The sequence below is a fragment of the Eptatretus burgeri genome, chromosome 6, assembly GCF_056783735.1.
Source record: "Eptatretus burgeri isolate ZD-2024b chromosome 6, Ebu_testis_v1, whole genome shotgun sequence".
NCBI classification, from domain to species: Eukaryota; Metazoa; Chordata; class Myxini; order Myxiniformes; family Myxinidae; genus Eptatretus; species Eptatretus burgeri.
In genome coordinates this window covers 48,648,626-48,667,479 of record NC_140966.1, presented here as the reverse complement: position 1 = coordinate 48,667,479, position 18,854 = coordinate 48,648,626, and the positions used below count along the sequence as shown (strand labels likewise).

The 18,854-nt window shown below is 39.6% G+C and overlaps 1 protein-coding gene across 1 annotated transcript in view; it reads right to left on the bottom strand.

The window, feature by feature from the left end:
* LOC147024723 (uncharacterized) overlaps positions 1-18,854 on the bottom strand; it is a 99,000-nt gene that overhangs the window by 48,764 nt on the left and 31,382 nt on the right. Inside the window, exon 5 of the mRNA XM_085884899.1 lies at positions 13,435-15,625. Within this exon, the coding sequence (XP_085741025.1) occupies positions 13,435-15,544 (2,110 nt within the window). The 5' untranslated portion in view covers positions 15,545-15,625. The remainder of the gene's footprint in view (positions 1-13,434; positions 15,626-18,854) is intronic.

Here is an 18,854-nt window from a genome sequence, read left to right as displayed (position 1 = left end):
TGAAAATGAATAAATTTTAAAAATCTTCTTCTCCAGAAGGGCAAGACAGATGAAGACGAAACTTCACACATATATTCCCCATGAGGTCCTTTCTCAAGTTTGTTAATTTGTTCTTGATCGGTCACATGGTTTGGCGGCCATCTTGAAAAAACCCGAAAACCTTCAAACATCTTCTTCTCCATAAGCGTTGGCCCAATGAAGGGGAGATTTCAGAACTATATTCGGGACAGGAAGGCGATATAAGTTTGTTAATTTCGAATTGATAAGTCACATGGTTTGGCCGCCATCTTGGATTTAAGAAAAATATTAAATAATGTTTTCTCTGGAACCGCTTAACCTAACGAATCGAAAGTTTGCAATTATCATCTACCGTCGTGTATACACGCGTGGTAAAATTATGATGTCTTACACGTCACATGGTTTGGCGGCCATCTTGGATAGAAAAACAGCACCTTACCGATTAACACGAAACTTCATAAACGTGTTCCAATACCCAGTAGGAAGCAGAATCTAAATTTGTGATGTCATAGGTCACATGGTTCGTCAGCCATCTTGGATTGAAAATGAATAAATTTTTAAAATCTTCTTCTTCAGAAAGGCAAGACAGATTAAGTCAAACTTCACACATATATTCCCCATGAGGTCCTTTCTCAACTTTGTTAATTTGTTCTTGATTGGTCACATGGTTTGGCGGCCATCTTGAATTTACCTTAAAACCTTCAAACATCTTCTCCAGAACACCTGATCTGATCAAGGGGAAACTTCACACCCCTATTGCACATGAGTAGGAATACAAGTTTGTTAATTTCTAATTGATAGGTCACATGGTTTGGCAGCCATGTTGAATTTAAGAAAAATATTAAATAATGTTTTCTCTGGAACTGCTTAACCTATCGAAGCGAAAATTTGCGTCTGTCATCGTCCATGATATCTGCATACATGGTAAAATTATGAGGTCACAAGTCACATGGTTTGGCCGCCATCTTAGATTGAAGGATAAATATTAATTCATGTTTACTCTGGAACCACTACTTCTATATATGCGAAACATTATTTAATTTAGGCTACATGTGAAACAAAAGTTTAAAATTTCAACCTGATCGGCCGTGTGGTTTGGCAGCCAGAATTATTTAATTATTTGAATCTGGTCGCCAGTAATAACGAAATTGAACGTTTTGTGCTGCCTGGTTCGTAACTCGTCTGTTCCGCGCCGTCTCGAAGCAGGCCTGTGTTTGTATCACCATTAAATAATGTTTTCTCTGGCACCGCTTATCCTATCAATGCAAAACTTTGCGACTGATTTAAGTCTCATGTTGTATCAGTTGTGTCAAAGGCGGACACTTCTGGGTACCCGGTCATCACTGCCAGCAGTTATAAAGTGGCAGTTCTAGTTAGGGTACCCTGTGAGTACAGGGTACCCTATTGTTTTTCTTCTGTTTATTATTACGCATTATTATTATTATTCTTCCGCCGGCATTTTGCACCCTTTTTCGCTTTAAAAATAATTTTCTCTGGAACACTAAGTCCGATCGACAGGAAATTTTCACCATAGTATGTATCTTTTTTGATAGCACAATCACGTTATAATTATGACGTCATTGGTCACGTGGTACGGTCGCCATCTTGAAAAAAGCGATAAACTTTGGACATCTGTATCTCGGAAACCGTGCAATGGAAAAAATTTTCGTTTGATACATTTTACTAAGCTCCCTATGGGGAACACGTGTGATTTTTCGTGACGTCATAGGTGAAGCGATATACCGGTGAAAATTCGTCAAGTAGAACGCCATATGGGAAAAATCTGAAAAATTCTGAGCATCATCTACGCCAAAAATCACTGACGAAAATGTTTTTTGACGTCATCGATGACGTAATTCGGCCGCCATCTTGTTTTTTAGTGTTTTTTAAATCTTCTTCTCCAGAACGGCTATGCAGATTAAGGCGAAACTTTACACGCACATTCCCCCTGAGGTCCTCTTTCAAGTTTGTTAATTTGTTGTTGATACGTCACATGGTTTGGCGGCCATCTTGAAAAAACCCTAAAACCTTCAAACATCTTCTTCTCCAGAAGCGCTTGTCCAATGAAGGCGAGATTTCAGAACTATATTCGTGACATGTATGCGATGCAAGTTTGTTAATTTCAAAGTGATAGGTCACATGGTTTGGCCGCCATGTTGGATTTAAGAAAAATATTAAATAAAGTTTTCTCTGGTATTTCATAAGCCATCGAAGCGAAAATTTGCAAGTGCCTTCCTCGCTCAAGTCTGCATACATGGTAAAAATTTTTACCTCAGAAGTCACATGGTTTGGCGGCCATCTTGGATAGAAAAATAGACTTTATCCGATTTACACAAAACTTCACACACTTGTTCGGGTCGACGATGGAAAGCAGAATTTAAATTCATGATATCCTCGGTCACAAGGTTCGGCAGCCATCTTGGATTGAAAATGAATAAATTTTAAAAATCTTCTTCTCCAGAAGGGCAAGACAGATGAAGACGAAACTTCACAGATATATTCCCCATGAGGTCCTTTCTCAAGTTTGTTAATTTGTTTTTGATCGGTCACATGGTTTGGCGGCCATCTTGAAAAAACCCGAAAACCTTCAAACATCTTCTTCTCCAGAAGCGTTGGCCCAATGAAGGGGAGATTTCAGAACTATATTCGGGACAGGAAGGCGATATAAGTTTGTTAATTTCGAATTGATAAGTCACATGGTTTGGCCGCCATCTTGGATTTCATAAAAATATTAAATAATGTTTTCTCTGGAACCGCTTAACCAAACGAATCGAAAATTTGTAATTATCATCTAGCAGGCAGTATGCACGCTTGCTAAAAATTATGATGTCACACGTCACATGGTTTGGCGGCCATCTTGGATTGAAAAACGCACCTTTACCGATTAACACGAAACTTCACGTACGTGTTCCAATACCCAGTTGGAAGCAGAATATACATTTCTGATGTCATAGGTCACATGGTTCGTCAGCCATCTTGGATTGAAAAACAATATCTTCAAACGTCTTTTTCTCTGAAACGGCTGAACAGATCCAGGCGAAACTCCACCACTATGACCGCCTCTCCATGACGAATAAAAAGTTCCCACCCCCTTTTGAGGTACGATGCAACGTTTGGCAGCCATATTGGATTGAAGGAAAAATATTAATTAATGTTTACTCTGGAACTACTGCATCAATAAATGTGAAACATCAAGTTTATGGTGGAACGCTCATGCGGAATGAGGGTTTGAAATTTCAACGCGATCGGGCCCAGGGTTTGGCAGCCATGTTGGTTTTAAGAAAAATATTAAATAATGTTTTCTCTGGAACTGCTTAACCTGGAGAAGCGAAAATTTGCAGTTATCATCCACCATCGTGTTTGCACACGTGGTGCAAATTATGACATCACAAGTCACATGGTTTGGCCGCCATCTTGGATTGAAGGATAAATATTAATTAATGTTTACTCTGGAACCGCTGCCTCTATATATGCGAAACTTCAGATTTATAATTCAGGTGACATGCGAAATAAAAGTTTAAAATTTCAACCTGATCGGTCACGCGGTTTGGGAGCCAGAATTATTTAATTATTTGAATCTGGAAGCCAGTAATAACGAAATTGAATGCTTTGTGCTGCCCGGTTCGTAACTCATCTGTTCCGTGCCGTCTCGAAGCAGGCCTGTGTTTGTATCACTATTAAATAATGTTTTCTCTGGCACCGCTTATTCTTTCAATGCCAAACTTTGCGACTGTCATCTGCAGAAAGTCCCATGTTGTATCAAAGGCGGACGGACTGGGTACCCGGTCATCACTGCCAGCAGTTATAAAGTGGCAGTTCTAGTTGCAATTGTTTTTTCACTTTGCTTTATCAGAAAAATCAATGCTTTCTCAACATTTTTGTCCTGGTTGCCTCTCAAAATAGGTTTCATCAGATTTCTTTTGTTATAGTGCAAAATTATATTTGACTTATTAACCTCTGCCATCTTCGAAGATGGATGGAGGTTATTGTTTTCACCCCTTTCTGTTTGTTTGTTTGTTTGTGAACAGTATTACGGAAAAACTTGACGGATTTCGACGAAACTTGGTGGGGGGGGTTAGGTATGGTCCAAGGATCATGCCATTAAATTTTGGACTTGGTCCCCCCCCAAAAAAAAATTGTTAGAGAATTTTTTTTTTGCATATCTACATGTTTTAAGTGATTTCCAACCCCCCCCCCCAAAAAAGAGAATTTTATTTTTGCATTTCTACATGTTTTAAGTAATTTCCAACCCCCCCAAAAATTGTTAGAGAAAAAAAAAATTTTTTTTTTGCATTTTTACATGTTTTAAGTGATTTCCAACCCCCCCAAAAAAATTGTTAGAGAAAAAAAAAATTTTTTTTTGCATTTCTACATATTTTAAGTGATTTCCAACCCCTCCCCAAAAAATTACCCCCCCAAATAAAGAAAAAATTTTTTTTTTTTTTTTTTGCATTTCTACATGTTTTAAGTGATTTCCAACCCCCTAAAAAAATTGTTTGAGAAATTTTTTTTGCATTTTTACATGTTTTAAGTGATTTCCAACCCCCCCCAAAATTTTTTTTTTTTTTTTGCATTTCATGTTTTAAGTGATTTCCAACCCCCCCCAAAAAAAAATTGTTAGAGAAAAAAAAATTTTGCAGCTTTTTTCAACAAAATTTCTATTTTTTTTTTTTTTTGCATTTTTACATGTTTTAAGTGATTTCCAACCCCCCCCCTCCCCCAAAAAATGTTGGAGAAAAGAACTATAACTCTGTCAGCACTGTTGACATATTTAATGAATAAGATACAAGGTTCACTTGAGTGACCCAGCAGTATTGGCGGCGGAGGTTTTGCACTCTCCTGAGTGCTCCCCCTCTAGTTGAACCTGAAACTGGCTTGCCTCTACCTCCCTTGTTTGATAAAACTAAAGAACTACATAGCATTTTATTTTGTATATTCCATACTTTCTATCCTTGAGACTACAAATCTGAGGTGCTGCTCTGCCATAAGAAAACAAACAAGGATTTCTCAAGATTACAACTTCTCAATTACTGGCACAGTTTAAAAAATAATGGCTTCTAGATTCAAACTCAGACAATGACAATACATGATAGATAGTGTATTTTGCAAACAATTCAACTGGAATATTTTTTCTTTTCTTTATTTTTTTTGCAACAAAAGGATTTAAGGAAGTTATTATTTCAGTGCAGGGGTAATTGAGAAATATCATTGCTGGCCTGCTGGGAGTTCACTTGTTTCCCTGAACTCACTTTGCGACAAATCATTATTAACTAGTAAATTAGACCTTTCACTTGGCTGACTAGTTTATTCAAAAGAAAGCATGTTGTACTTCACAAACACATTGCATATCTATCTTCGAGTCTCGATGAGGATGTAAAATGAAGTGAAACACATGGAAAAGGATTTTTACTACACGTAGTTGCTGTTGTTGCTGTCATCATGGCTGTGGTTTTTGTTTGTGTGCTTCTGTGTACTTTTATATATTTTTCTATTGCTTAGAGAAGTATTACTATATATAATTTTGTGTGCTCCTTCTGTGTCCATAATGCTTTATTCTCAAGGGTTCCTGCTTTCATAGAATAATAAATTGTATTTTTTTTTTAATGGTAACCATTGGAAAGCGAATACGGTAATCCATTTACTTCGAACAAAAATTTGTGTCGGTTTCATCAAAAGATGCCTGTTTTAAGAAACTCATGTTTCCAGAATTGAGGAAGAAGAAGCAGGGCCTCGGGCTTTAATGTTGTGGTTCCTGTTTTTAAAAGTCCTATTTGTGTGCCCATGTGTATGTGTGTGTGTGTGTCTGTGTTACTTGGAACAAAAATTTGTGTCCATTTAATAACATTGTTGCCTCCTTAAAAAGCCCTCTTTTCTTTTTTTTTTGAGGAGGAAGATGCGGGAATGGGAGCTTCATGTCAGGTTCCAACGGAAAACATTTATTATTCTACAACAGCAGGAACCCTTTAGAAGGATACATGAGGGAGCACACAAAATTATAATTATAGTCGGACCCCGCTATTCGCGGATACACTAGTCGTGGACCCCGCATATTCGCAGTTGATAAAATACGACCTGCTTCAACATTCACGGCCATGTGCTTCACGTATTTTATTGTGAGTTTTTGCGGTTTTCCACAGGCATATTTGCGGTTTTTTTCTTCACGTTTTCAGGATGTATTTGTGGAGTTTTTTCACAGTTTCACTTTTTTCACATTTTCATGGTTTTTCGCAGGTGTTTTCATGGTTTTTCAAGGGTGCATTTGCAGGGGTTTTTTTCACGTTTTTGCATTTTTTAAATGGGCATATTCACGGTTTTTCGCATGCGTAATCACGATTTTTCACAGGATTTTGGATTTTTCCCTTATGAATCACGAAAAGCCATGAACCTACCCCCCTTTTTCCCATTGAAACAATGCCCTGACATTCGCTAATTCAAAATTCGTGGCATTTTCCCAGAATGTATCCCCCACGAATAACGGGGTCTGCCAGTATAGTACTACTTCTCGAAGCAATAGAAAAATGTACAAAAGTACATGGAAGTAGTACTATACAGAAGCAACCACAACCACAAAAAAACAACAACTACATGTTATAAATGATCCTTTTTTTGTGTGTGTTATATTTCATTTTACATCCTCATTAACACTCAATACCGGGCATAGTGGCGTGCGCCTGTAATCCGGCTACTCGGAGGCTTGGGTTGGAGGATCGCTTGAGGATGGGGGCTCTGTGCTGGGCCACGCTATGAGAGGGTGTAGGGCAGCCCGGAATCATGGCGAAACCCAATCCTTATCCCTGTGTCGTAAGAGGCGACCAGGGTTGCGTCAGGAAGGGCATCCGGCGTAAAACCTGTGTCAAATCAGTATACAGATCATAACGGATGATCCGCTGTGGCGACCCCTCACGGGAGCAGCCGAAAGAAGAACAACATCCTCATTAACATTCACAGATAGACATGCAATATATTTAAGAAGTACAACATGCTATTTTTTGAATAAATCCATCAGCGAAGTGACTGGTAGACACACATTGTGTTAATAAAATGCTTCCGATAACAAGTTAGCATTGTACTAAAATATGCCAATTGTATGTATGTATGTATGTCTGAACCTTATAGAATAGAAAAAAAGCTTGGCCAATCTCCATCAAATTTTGCACACATCCTGGGGTTACCCAGGGTCATCCTGGGGTTAACCTCTGGTTGTGGAGTTTATGAAAACACATGATGAGAAGCAGAAAAGTAATGGCAATTTGCATCCGCTGCCATTTTCCAACATGGCCACAATCCATGAATCCAAATGCCTTAACTTGCATACTTAAGCATGTAGGATGACAATTTTGTTTAATGGGTCAAGGGGTTCAATAAAAATGTTTAATAAAATTGTCAGATGAGTATTTATTCATATTCCATCATGGTACACCAATGCAGCGGGCAAATATAACACCCACAACTGCTCTATACATACACCCTTACTATGCTGAAGAACTACATTTTGATTTTCAGATTACTTCAAGAGGAACTATTCTTATTTTTACAGATATATATATATATATATATATATATATATATATATATATATATATATATATATATATATATATATATATATATATATATATATAGAGAGAGAGAGAGAGAGAATCCAGACTTATTGTTTCAGATGGCTGCATAATATGATGTATCGGCATCTAAAAGGCATTGACTGGAAATATTTGGCAGTGGAAAATGTGTATTTTGTTTGAAGGCATTCACTGGAAAGTTTGTTGGAGTTTCTCCTGATCTAACAAGAATCCACTCTCTGTTCCCCACCTGCTGGAAATGACTGGCAAGGTGGAAAAGGAACTTTTGTGGAAACAAGCAGATATTTTGAATGGCGAAGTTTCATTCCAGCATCACAGAAATTATAGATCGACATACAACAGTTCAACACATTTCAAAAGGCTTGTGAGTAAACATCGGGAGAATGAAGAAACCCCAAACACAAGTGGTGACAACTGTTGCCAGCCTGACAAGATCTCAAATATTTAACTCCATATTTGACAGGAAAAAGAACTGATTTTTGTGTGGTTCAGTCTGTAACCCCAAGCATAGGTTCACATGGTCAATGGACCAGTCTGCCATCGGCAATAAAATTGATAGCAGTCACATGTACACAAAGGTCCTGGAAGCAGCTGAGAAATGTGGTGGCCAGTAGATGCTGACTTGGCTTAATGGCATTCCCAACAGTGACCTTGTTGCTATCAAAACTCGAAATCACCAATCCAAAAACTGCTATGTTGAGTATATAAGTGAACAACATATCTTGGCACAAAAGAGAATCAGAAGTGGATATGGTGTTGTGATAGAAGCTGTGAAGCAGTTTATTGAAGAGATCAAGTCGTCCATTTTAGATGACAATGAGGTGTTCTTGCTCATCACGCTCACAAGAAGATTTCACGAACTGATTGAAGAGAGTGCGGTGGAAAACCCTGAAGTCATCAGAGCAAAAGGTTCAAGGCAGCTTGCTTGTGAATAGCCAGAGTTATTATTCATCCCCCAACCAGGAATGTCGGACCTAATTTGCTCAGGGAAAAATTCTGCAGGTAATGTCCTGCGCAAAGCTCACAAATTTGTTCAGTTATTGACTAAGGTAGCGGATGAAGAGGAGGACAATGGAATAAACTTTGACAATGTCACTGAAGACAATGTTGTTCACCAAGCAGTTGGAATTATGCGAAGGCTATCAAGGGTATGGAAGCTGGAGGGTGAATACCATTCCTGCGCCAAAATATCTCCTGAAAAACTGAAGGCATGGACTGATCCACTTATACAAAACAATAGGTTGGCTTACCAATAAAAAGCGTTTTAATGACACAAGTGATTTACACAAGATGGATTTTGACATCTGTTGAGTCAACATTACAGTCATTACATGTTACTAAATCACACAGACAAACTTCAGTCATGTCTCCAAGCACCTTGGTCAAGCTATGTGCATTGATCATGAGTTGATGCAGAAAGAAAGTTGAAAAATTCCATGCTCTGTCCAATTTGGGGAAAAGTTTGACATCACAAAAACAAGAAAAGGTCACAGCCACAAAACTGGTTGAAGCTTTGTATGGAAAATCAGATTTCTAGTTGTTGGATTCTCTCAGGTGGAGAAAGCAAGTCAGAGTACCTGTGAAGAATCTATCTTCAACAGAAGACAGCTTCAGTTTACACCTTCAACGGTGCATCTATCAACTGCGGACTGTCAGAGACTGTCATTAGCATGCAAGAGTTTTCAGATCCTACAGAGTTTGGTCACGAAACTACACACACAATTTGGATGAAACTTGACCACAACCTTAATCACCCGTGATGGACCAAAGTGTATCGACCGCATCAAAATTTGCGCTCATTAAAGGGGTCGATGGGGGGTTTAACCCCCCAAAACAGGTATTTGTTCTCAACTCCAAAACTACAGACACAATTTCGATGAAAGTTGACCACAACCTTCATCACCCATGACGTACCAAAGTGTATTGACTGCATCAAAATCACTTGAAATTTTTTTTTTTAAATTCTCATACCAGGATATGAATTCGGATGTTCACTAAAATCGAATCAATTCATCCTTGTCATACACCTAACCTGTCCACCAAGTGTCATCCGAATCCATCCACAACTTTTTGAGATACCATGCTATATATTATTTTGGCACTATCTCTCAATGGTGAAAAATAATATTAAAAAATTTCTCATATCCGGATCTGGATGTTCACCAAAATCTAACCAATTCATCCTTGTCACACACCCAACCTCTCTACCCATTTCAGCCTAATCTGTCCAGCAACTTTTGAGATATCCTACTCGCATACAAACAGACAGACAGGGGTGATAACATAATCTTCGTCCACCTTTGATGGTGGAGGTAAAAACAAATAATGAAACAAAAAAAGCAACTCAAAATTTGGCCAAGGTATCACCATACACGGGCCTACTCTTTTCAAAATGCACCATGGAATCTTCAATATTAACAAGTGAGTACTAGCAGGTGAGACAGCTGGATTAACATCTCCTGCAATTGGACACTATTGGCAAAAGCCCATTCATAGTATAGTGTTAGTCTCCAATCAAACTGCAAGAATAACTACAACAAGTCTGAAGACGACGATGGTTCACGAGCGGTATTTGACGATGTAGATTGTTTCAGAAGTCAAGGATGAGACAATGTGATAATGTTTGACCAAGTTATAAAAATGATCAACATGATGTGGTACGAGTGACAGGTTATTAGCTGCAAAATGTCGAAAACCCGGTTTCGTTCAACAACTTAAAAAATTTGACCTTTGCATAACCTTAAAAGGTCACAAAACAATGTTGTGGACATTAAAATAAGGAAACAGGATACGTGCTATAGCTTATTGGAGTTAGTTCGTCGAAGAAGGTCGAAAACCCGGTTCAATTCCCAGAACTTTGAAAATTTGACCTTTGTGAACTTTAAAGGTCAAAGGTCAAGGATTATGACCTTTGGTGCAAAACTTTCTCTGGAACATTCCAAGAACAATATAACGTCATATAGGCTATATGGCATTTCGCACTCCTTGGATTATCCATACTGTGATGAAATCAGCGTAAAAACAAACTTGAAGGGGGCACCACGGGCAAGGTGTTCGAGATAGAGAAAAATGGTTTCAAGACGTTTGGTGGGGAATGACCTCAAGATTATGCATAAAAAATATTGTCATCCCAGCTCACAAAGTTTGGGTGGTCATATGATTTTTATGTCAAAATTCGAAATTTAAGTTCGTGACCTTGACACGAAAATGAAAAATTGAGCTCCGTGGGCAGGTGCCATTGGGCTCACCAAATACCGAAACCCCTGCCAGATTCGACAAACCCCTCGGAGAAGATGGATTTTTATGTCAAAATCGCAATTTTCTAAGTTCATGACCTTGTGACCTGGACCTTGGGACAAAAATGAAAAATCGAGCTCCGTGGGGCTATGCAGGTGCCATTGGGCTAACCAAATAACGAAACCCCTGCCAGATTCGACAAACCCCTCGGAGAAGATGGATTTTTATGTCAAAATCGCAATTTTCTAAGTTCATGACCTTGTGACCTTGACCTTGGGTTGAAAATGAAAAATCGAGCTCCGTGGGGCTATGCAGGTGCCATTGCGCTAACCGAATACTGAAACCCCTGCCAGATTCGACAAACCCCCTAGGAGAAGATGCAAATTGAAATTGGCTACCCCCTAAAAACACAATTCGCAATTTTCTAAGTTCGTGACCTTGTGGCCTTGACCTTGAGAAGAAAATGAAAAATCGAGCTCCGTGGGGCTATGCAGGTGCCATTGGGCTAACCGAATACCGAAACCCCTGCCAGATTCGCCAAACCCCTCGGAGATGAAATTTTTTTACGTCAAAATTCGCAATTTTCTAAGTTCGTGAACTTGTGACCTTGACCTTGGGACGAAAATGAAAAATCGAGCTCCGTGGGGCTATGCAGGTGTCATTGGGCTCACCAAATACCGAAACCCCTGCCAGATTCGACAAACCCCTCGGAGAAGATGGATTTTTATGTCAAAATCGCAATTTTCTAAGTTCATGACCTTGTGACCTTGACCTTGGGACAAAAATGAAAAATCGAGCTCCGTGGGGCTATGCAGGTGCCATTGGGCTAACCAAATACCGAAACCCCTGCCAGATTCGACAAACCCCTCGGAGAAGATGGATTTTTATGTCAAAATCGCAATTTTCTAAGTTCATGACCTTGTGACCTTGACCTTGGGACGAAAATGAAAAATCGAGCTCCGTGGGGCTATGCAGGTGCCATTGGGCTAACCGAATACTGAAACCCCTGCCAGATTCGACAAATCCCCTAGGAGAAGATGCAAATTGAAATCGGATACCCCCTAAAAACACAATTCGCAATTTTCTAAGTTCGTGACCTTGTGGCCTTGACCTTGAGAAGAAAATGAAAAATCGAGCTCCGTGGGGCTATGCAGGTGCCATTGGGCTAACCGAATACCGAAACCCCTGCCAGATTCGCCAAACCCCTCGGAGATGAAATTTTTTTACGTCAAAATTCGCAATTTTCTAAGTTCGTGAACTTGTGACCTTGACCTTGGGACGAAAATGAAAAATCGAGCTCCGTGGGGCTATGCAGGTGTCATTGGGCTCACCAAATACCGAAAACCCCTGCCAGATTCGACAAACCCCCTAGGAGAAGATGCAAATTGAAATCGGATACCCCCTAAAAACACATGTTTTTTGGGCGTGGCTCCGCCCATAATGGGCGCACAACGCCCATTTTCAGGAAAACAAAACTAGATCATGATATAAACCTCCCACCAAAATTTTATCAGGATCGGATCAAAACCTACGGAGCTATGCTCGGGACAGAGACAGACAGACAGACAGACAGACAGACACACCCATAACGAATATAGTGGTCACTTATTTTTTTCGTGAAAATATTTTTTCGTGAACCAATATAATGAGTAATGATGCCGCCTGAGAGAGCAGCAATGCATTTTTACATCAAGTGCCCAGATGAAGAACGACGTCACATGTAAGTTACTCACTTTTCTTCAAGTATTGAGTCAGTTTAATTTCACGAGGTTATCATGCCCTTATGATGTTCAAGTGAGGCGAAAGTATTTTCCATTGTGTGTAGTCTTGGTGGACAATAGCAACCATTTCTTTCCTATGCAGCACATGGCATTGAGTAGCATCACTGCATGAGAGTGGAGCTGTGCTGCTGATGCAATGCCCCCAGTAGATTGGGGCAGGAATTTGGAATTTGGCCAGGAAGCCGGTGATAGCCTGCCTTCCTCTTCTCGAAGGACACCATCAGATCTTTGGAGTCCACCAACTAATGCTGGCAGATGAGACACCCAGTTTAACATGACAAGACCAAGCTTAGACTTTTTGGAGGTCCAGATCCAGATCCAGATCAGTCCTATCAGTGTGATACAATACGTAAACTGTTCACCCTGACAGAGGTATGCGCTCTATCTAGTGCCATTCTAGTTTCTAATGATGTGCTTCATTATCATCAATTTGAAGGCAAAACAAATACATTTTCCCATATTATGGCTTTGTGACCACAAACACATGCCCTATGGCAACGTGTGATCGCATTTGAAAACGTGATATTTATTTCAGTTACCTAGGCTGAAAAGTCGATCCTACCCCTCTGGGTGGGTTGGGTTGGAAAGCTTGAACCTCCAAGTAGGTAAAAAGATGCTCCATCTGCAGAAGCTTCTTTGGTTTCTTTGAGGCTAACATATAATATAAATGGAGATTATGGTGCAACACCCACGGAGCACCATGATGACCCGTTATCGTTGGATACTAATACTATTCAATGGGGATCAAAACAAAATTAGACAACTCAAAGGTGAATACACAACCATTATCAATCAACAAGAAGAAACATATTTCATACCATTTTTTTTCTCTTCCACCAACTGTTCCCAATTTCTTCTATTCCTTGCCACCATCAACAGTTGTTTCTGAGTTGTCCCCAAAACTTCGGGTCGTTCTTCTTGTATTTTTGGCCTTCGGCCATAGTGTTTTTTCTGCCAATCCAATTCATAGATCCCTATTGGCTGCCCAGAACTCCTCTCCCTTTGTGAAAGCCTTTGTTCAATGGCAGCCATTTCATTCGCATTGCAACTTTTATTCATCACTTTTAGTTTAAGTTCCACCCTGTTTGCTTGTCCTGTGGAATTAGGTTTGGGTTTTTGATTTGCCAAGCCACTGGGTTGTGAGGCAGTACAGTTATCATCAAATTTTGATGCCATATTCACACGATTGAGGAAATTTGATGTAGTTTGCATCCGATTAAGGTTTGTGCTGCTGCTCGCATCATTTTTGACTGATGGCAGAGATGTCAAACTACACACCAATCGACTTTGAGGGACAGAAGTGCTTTGCAGAGGTGCATCCATCGGCAACTGATGGGAAAATCTTGTGTTTGGTTTACTGTGGCCCACTTCCAAGTCTGCAAAATGAACAGATCTCCGTTTCATCATCTGCATTTCCTTTGTTTGTTGAGACTGTGATATCACTGTTTGCAAAGACTGTCCAACCTTAAACGACGATTGTTCTGTGCATTGACTGGCAAAACTGTGACGCTGACGCCCAGGTGCTCTTTGTTCCTGGTCAAACTTTAATGAGTAAGACGCACGACGAAGCTTTACACCAAAGGGTGCATTTCCTCCATTTTCTTGCGGTGTTGTTGGTTTTTCACCAGTATTGATTTCTTTGATGTCCCTGATAGAACATCCCATAACTCGTTCACTGCACACCCTGTTCAAACTTGTAGTTTCATTTATTTCCAATTCATCACTTTTTATCAATTTGATCCCTCTCTCTGTTGACACCTCATTTTTTTGTCCCCTATTCAATACATCATTATCTTTTGTGAGAAAAGCATATTCATTAGCACATGTGCTTGGTCTTTCACTATTTATCAACAAATGAGATTCATTTTTCTTTCTCTGCTGTAAATCTCCTTTTAAGGGCACTGCATTGTTTGATTCTCTCCCATTGTTTGATATTCTTCGACCGTTTCTTTGTTTGATCTCGTTTTCATACTTTCCAATTGGTATGGAATCGCTTCCTTTAAATTTATCTGCCGAGTTGACATCATCACTTCTCTTCCACTGAGACCCATCCTCACGGGGAATATACCTTATGGATTGCCATTTCAGGGAATCTGGATTTTCCCCCGTCAGTTCACCAAGTTGCCTGAGCCTCTGCCATGCTGGTGCCACAGAGAAACGGATGGCAACTGTAGCAGATTTCCTCAACCGTGGAAGCTGGGTGCCCTCAGGATCAGCAATTATATTGGAAGATTTCATCACCAAGCATGACTGCTCAAAGCTCTCAATGCTCTGACTTTTAGCCAACCCACTACGGCCTGCCTTTGTCCTCCAATCAACTGATATTGGGTGGTTTTCATTGGCTATCATATCTCTAGGGTTTCCACTACTTATTGCAATGGAGCTTCTCTTATCTTTAGTTGCCTTCATGGTTACATTCGTGGATGGGTTAGAGGCATCGATATCTCTTACACTGCATCGAGTTACCACCCGTGTGTTTCCATCCTCATTTCTCCTTGTCATGGTGTTGATTTTATCATTTTCAATGGCTTCAAACTTATTATTTGCAATTTCTTTAGTATTACTGTCTTTTGAAGCATTGCTTCTTTCCACCAGAGGAGAGATGGTTCCTTGTTGAGTAACATATCTTCCTGATGGGCTAGTTTTATGATCCATTGACAACACGGCCTGTTTTTCTGTGATGGTGTTTGTTTTAGATTCCAACTCTTTACTCAGCTCCCAATCGGAATGTGATGTATTCAATTCAAATGGACTCATGGTGGCAGATATTTTTGAGACCCCTGGTACACTGGGTGTTTTGACAGCAACACCTGAACCTTGAGGAGGTCCTGAAATGTAAGTAGTGTTAGTTGTTTGAGGTAAAATTGGAATCTTGTCTGTTGCCATAATTGCAGTTGAAGCTTGAAGTGGATTCACGTCAATGCTCATTGGCACAGCGATAGTTGCTGCTCGACGTCGGTTTTGACTGTCCAGTGCCGTGATCAACAAGGCATCGTCTCTCTCATCTCCCTGCAAAAAAAAAAATATATATATCAAATAATAAAACAAATATACCAGAGTATAGTACGCAATAAAAATCATACAAACACCGAGGCCATTATAATTAAAATAATAAAACCAAACCCAAACCCAGAGTATCCAGTTAAGGATCAGGTAGTTAAAGATAAACCCACAAGTACAGTGGTGGCCTACTTGTGATGACAAGACTCACATCTCAGGGGTTGTAGGTTCAAATCTTGAAGGCAGCAGTGTTAATGATTTGGATCCTCAACTCGAGAAATTCTTTAAAGGGTCTCAGGAAAATTACCATGCCATGTTGGATTATAAATAAAACCCCACTTTTAGCTGACCCTTGATGCCCCCGGGGCAACTTGTGATGGGCCATCCATCCATCAGGACCATACCCTGTGCAGAGTATTGGTGCTGCCGAAGCAGTCTCCTGGGCTATTGGGCACAATCCCAGGTGGGTCAACACTGATGCAGGATACTCGAATGGCTCAATCATCCCAGCAAGATGGTACTCATTTTGCTGACTTAAGAAGGATGACAGGCTGAGTCAACCCCACCTGGTATTAATTAAACGGTGGAGCAGGATTTGAACTCAGGACCCTAGGATCCCAAGCCCACCACCCCAACCATTAAGCCAACACCAGGCATATGAGCCATGCCAAGTAGTTTATTTTATTCTTATGCAGTAGCTCTAAAAGTTTGTGCAGTTGTGCATACTGTATTTGATTAGAGGTGTTCAAAAAGTGATACCATCGAGATACTCGCAGTAGTCGAAGATATGCCAACATTTTAAAATTTTATTTTCAAGATATACCCTCCATTATGAATAAAAAAAGGATTCGTGCTTCGCACAGGCAATGAAGACATTGATTGTGGGGTAAACTCTCCTTCAAAGGGAGCAATGAGCAGAGTGGCTGCACACACTTAAAGTGTGGAAGAAAGAGATGAACTAAAATGACAAAATGAGTCATGCTTTCAGATCTTTGAACTTGGAAAATAAATTGTTGATATCACACACCAGTTAACTTTGTCATTATTTTAGCCATTGTATTCCATTTCTTTTAACCATCCAGTCAGAATTGCTTTGAGTTTAAGGTAAATATGAAAAGGCTAAGAAGTTAAATAAACAAACCTATTTACATTATTAAGCAACCATAGTTGGCCTAAGATTGGACAAGCCTTGTTTCAGAAACAGTGTTCCATTTGTGGCACAATTTAAAATGCAATTACTTATGCTCAATCCTGGTTGTGAGCTGGCAAGATGGCCTAGACTCCTAGAGGTATGCACACTCGCCTCGATGTTGTATAGCCTGGGTTAGAACCTGCTTAGCTCTAAACTATCATCCTGGTGTTTCACAGGCAGGGGGATTCATCAATATGTGTGCCATCCCTCAGATGGATGTTGAACTGGGCGTCCCATCTGATGGCATTAGTTGGTGAGCGTTAAAGATTCCAAGGGTGTCCTTCAGAAAGACAAGGCGAGCTATTGCCAGCACCATGGCGACCGAGGTTGCGGGTGGATTTGTGGGATACAAAGAGGTGAGAAACTTAATTACCAAATCTTGATAAATCACCTTTCCTGTTTTTGTGTGGGGTGAATTGCTGACTTTTAAACACAGCAAATTGCGTACTAGCACAGGTTTGTGCAATGGGTTTTAGGTTTTTTTCATAATTTAAGATTTATCATATTTGTGTTCATTGCATTGTATGCAAATTAATGTACAATTTTTGGCATGTAAATTAATGGAATTTTCAGGTGAAGTTATGTGTCATAATGAGGGAGTTGAGGTGAGTTTGGAGTGAGCTTGCCATATTTAACTTTGGTTATGCACACACCTTTTTAAGTGTGCTGTGCTCTTGCATTACAAACCAGACTCACTACATCAGTAGTTTCGTACAAGCTTGAGTTTCAGGTAGTCTGAAATTAAAACGCAACTAACAATGAAAAGTACTCCTTCTTCTTTTTGCATATGGCAGCTTGGCTGCCAGGTAGCTATCATTTTGTTGGGGTGCAACTATGCCACTGATGCTGTACCCCTATACCAGTACACTGGTACTCATTTTACTGACCTTGGAAGGATGGCAGGCTGAGTCACCTCACCTGGTGTTAATTCAGTGGCAAACAAGCTCAAACGCAGGACCCGAAGATCTCAAACCAGCCACTAAACCAACACCAGGCTTATGTGAAGTACAATATATATATATATATACATATATATATATACATATATATACATATATATACATATATATATATACATATATATACATATATATACATATATATACATATATATATATACATATATATACATATATATACATATACATATATATACATATATATACATATATATACATATACATATATATACATATACATATACATATATATACATATATATATATATATATATATATATATATATATATATATATATATATATATATATATATATATATATATATATATATATATACTAGTAGTAATGCCCGGCGTTGCCTGGGCTTTCTTGCAAATTTCCTGAATAGCTGTTAGCGGTTAGCGGTTAGGGGTTTGCGGTTAGGGTTAGAGTTAGCGGTTAGGGTTGGGGTTGCAGTTAGGGTTAGGGTTAGCGGTTAGGGTTAGGGTTAGCGGTTAGGGTTAGGATTAGCTGTTAGGGTTAGGGTTAGGGTTAGGGTTAGCTGTTAGGGTTAGGGTTAGGGTTAGGGTTAGCTGTTAGGGTTAGGGTTAGCTGTTGGGGTTAGGGTTAGTGTTAGGGTAGCTAACCCTAACCCTAACCCTAACACTAACCCAAACCCTAACCCTAACAGCTAACCCTAACCCAAACCCTAACCATAACAGCTTGGCGTAGCGGAGGTAAACAGCGCCTGGGGCAAAGTGGAAATTTGCGTCCCCCGTCAGCCTTAAACTTGAGTGGATTTGAATGGAAAATCCCATAAGGGATATCGATTTATCGATTTTTTCGAATATCGGAAGTGTTATGGAAAAAATTTATAGCCAATGACCTAAGTTGGACCAAAAGCCATACTCGTACCGAATTTGAATGGAATCAGTTGGAGTTGGTGAAAATGCATCAAAACGAATTTTGAGGGGCCTCTTAAGGAAGACAATAATATGATTAGTATATGTGCCAAATCTTGTTTCATTTCATGCAGTAACAAAAATGTGATGGTGGAACAAAGAAAGGGGCGTGCCGAAATATTAATAAAGATATATATATATATA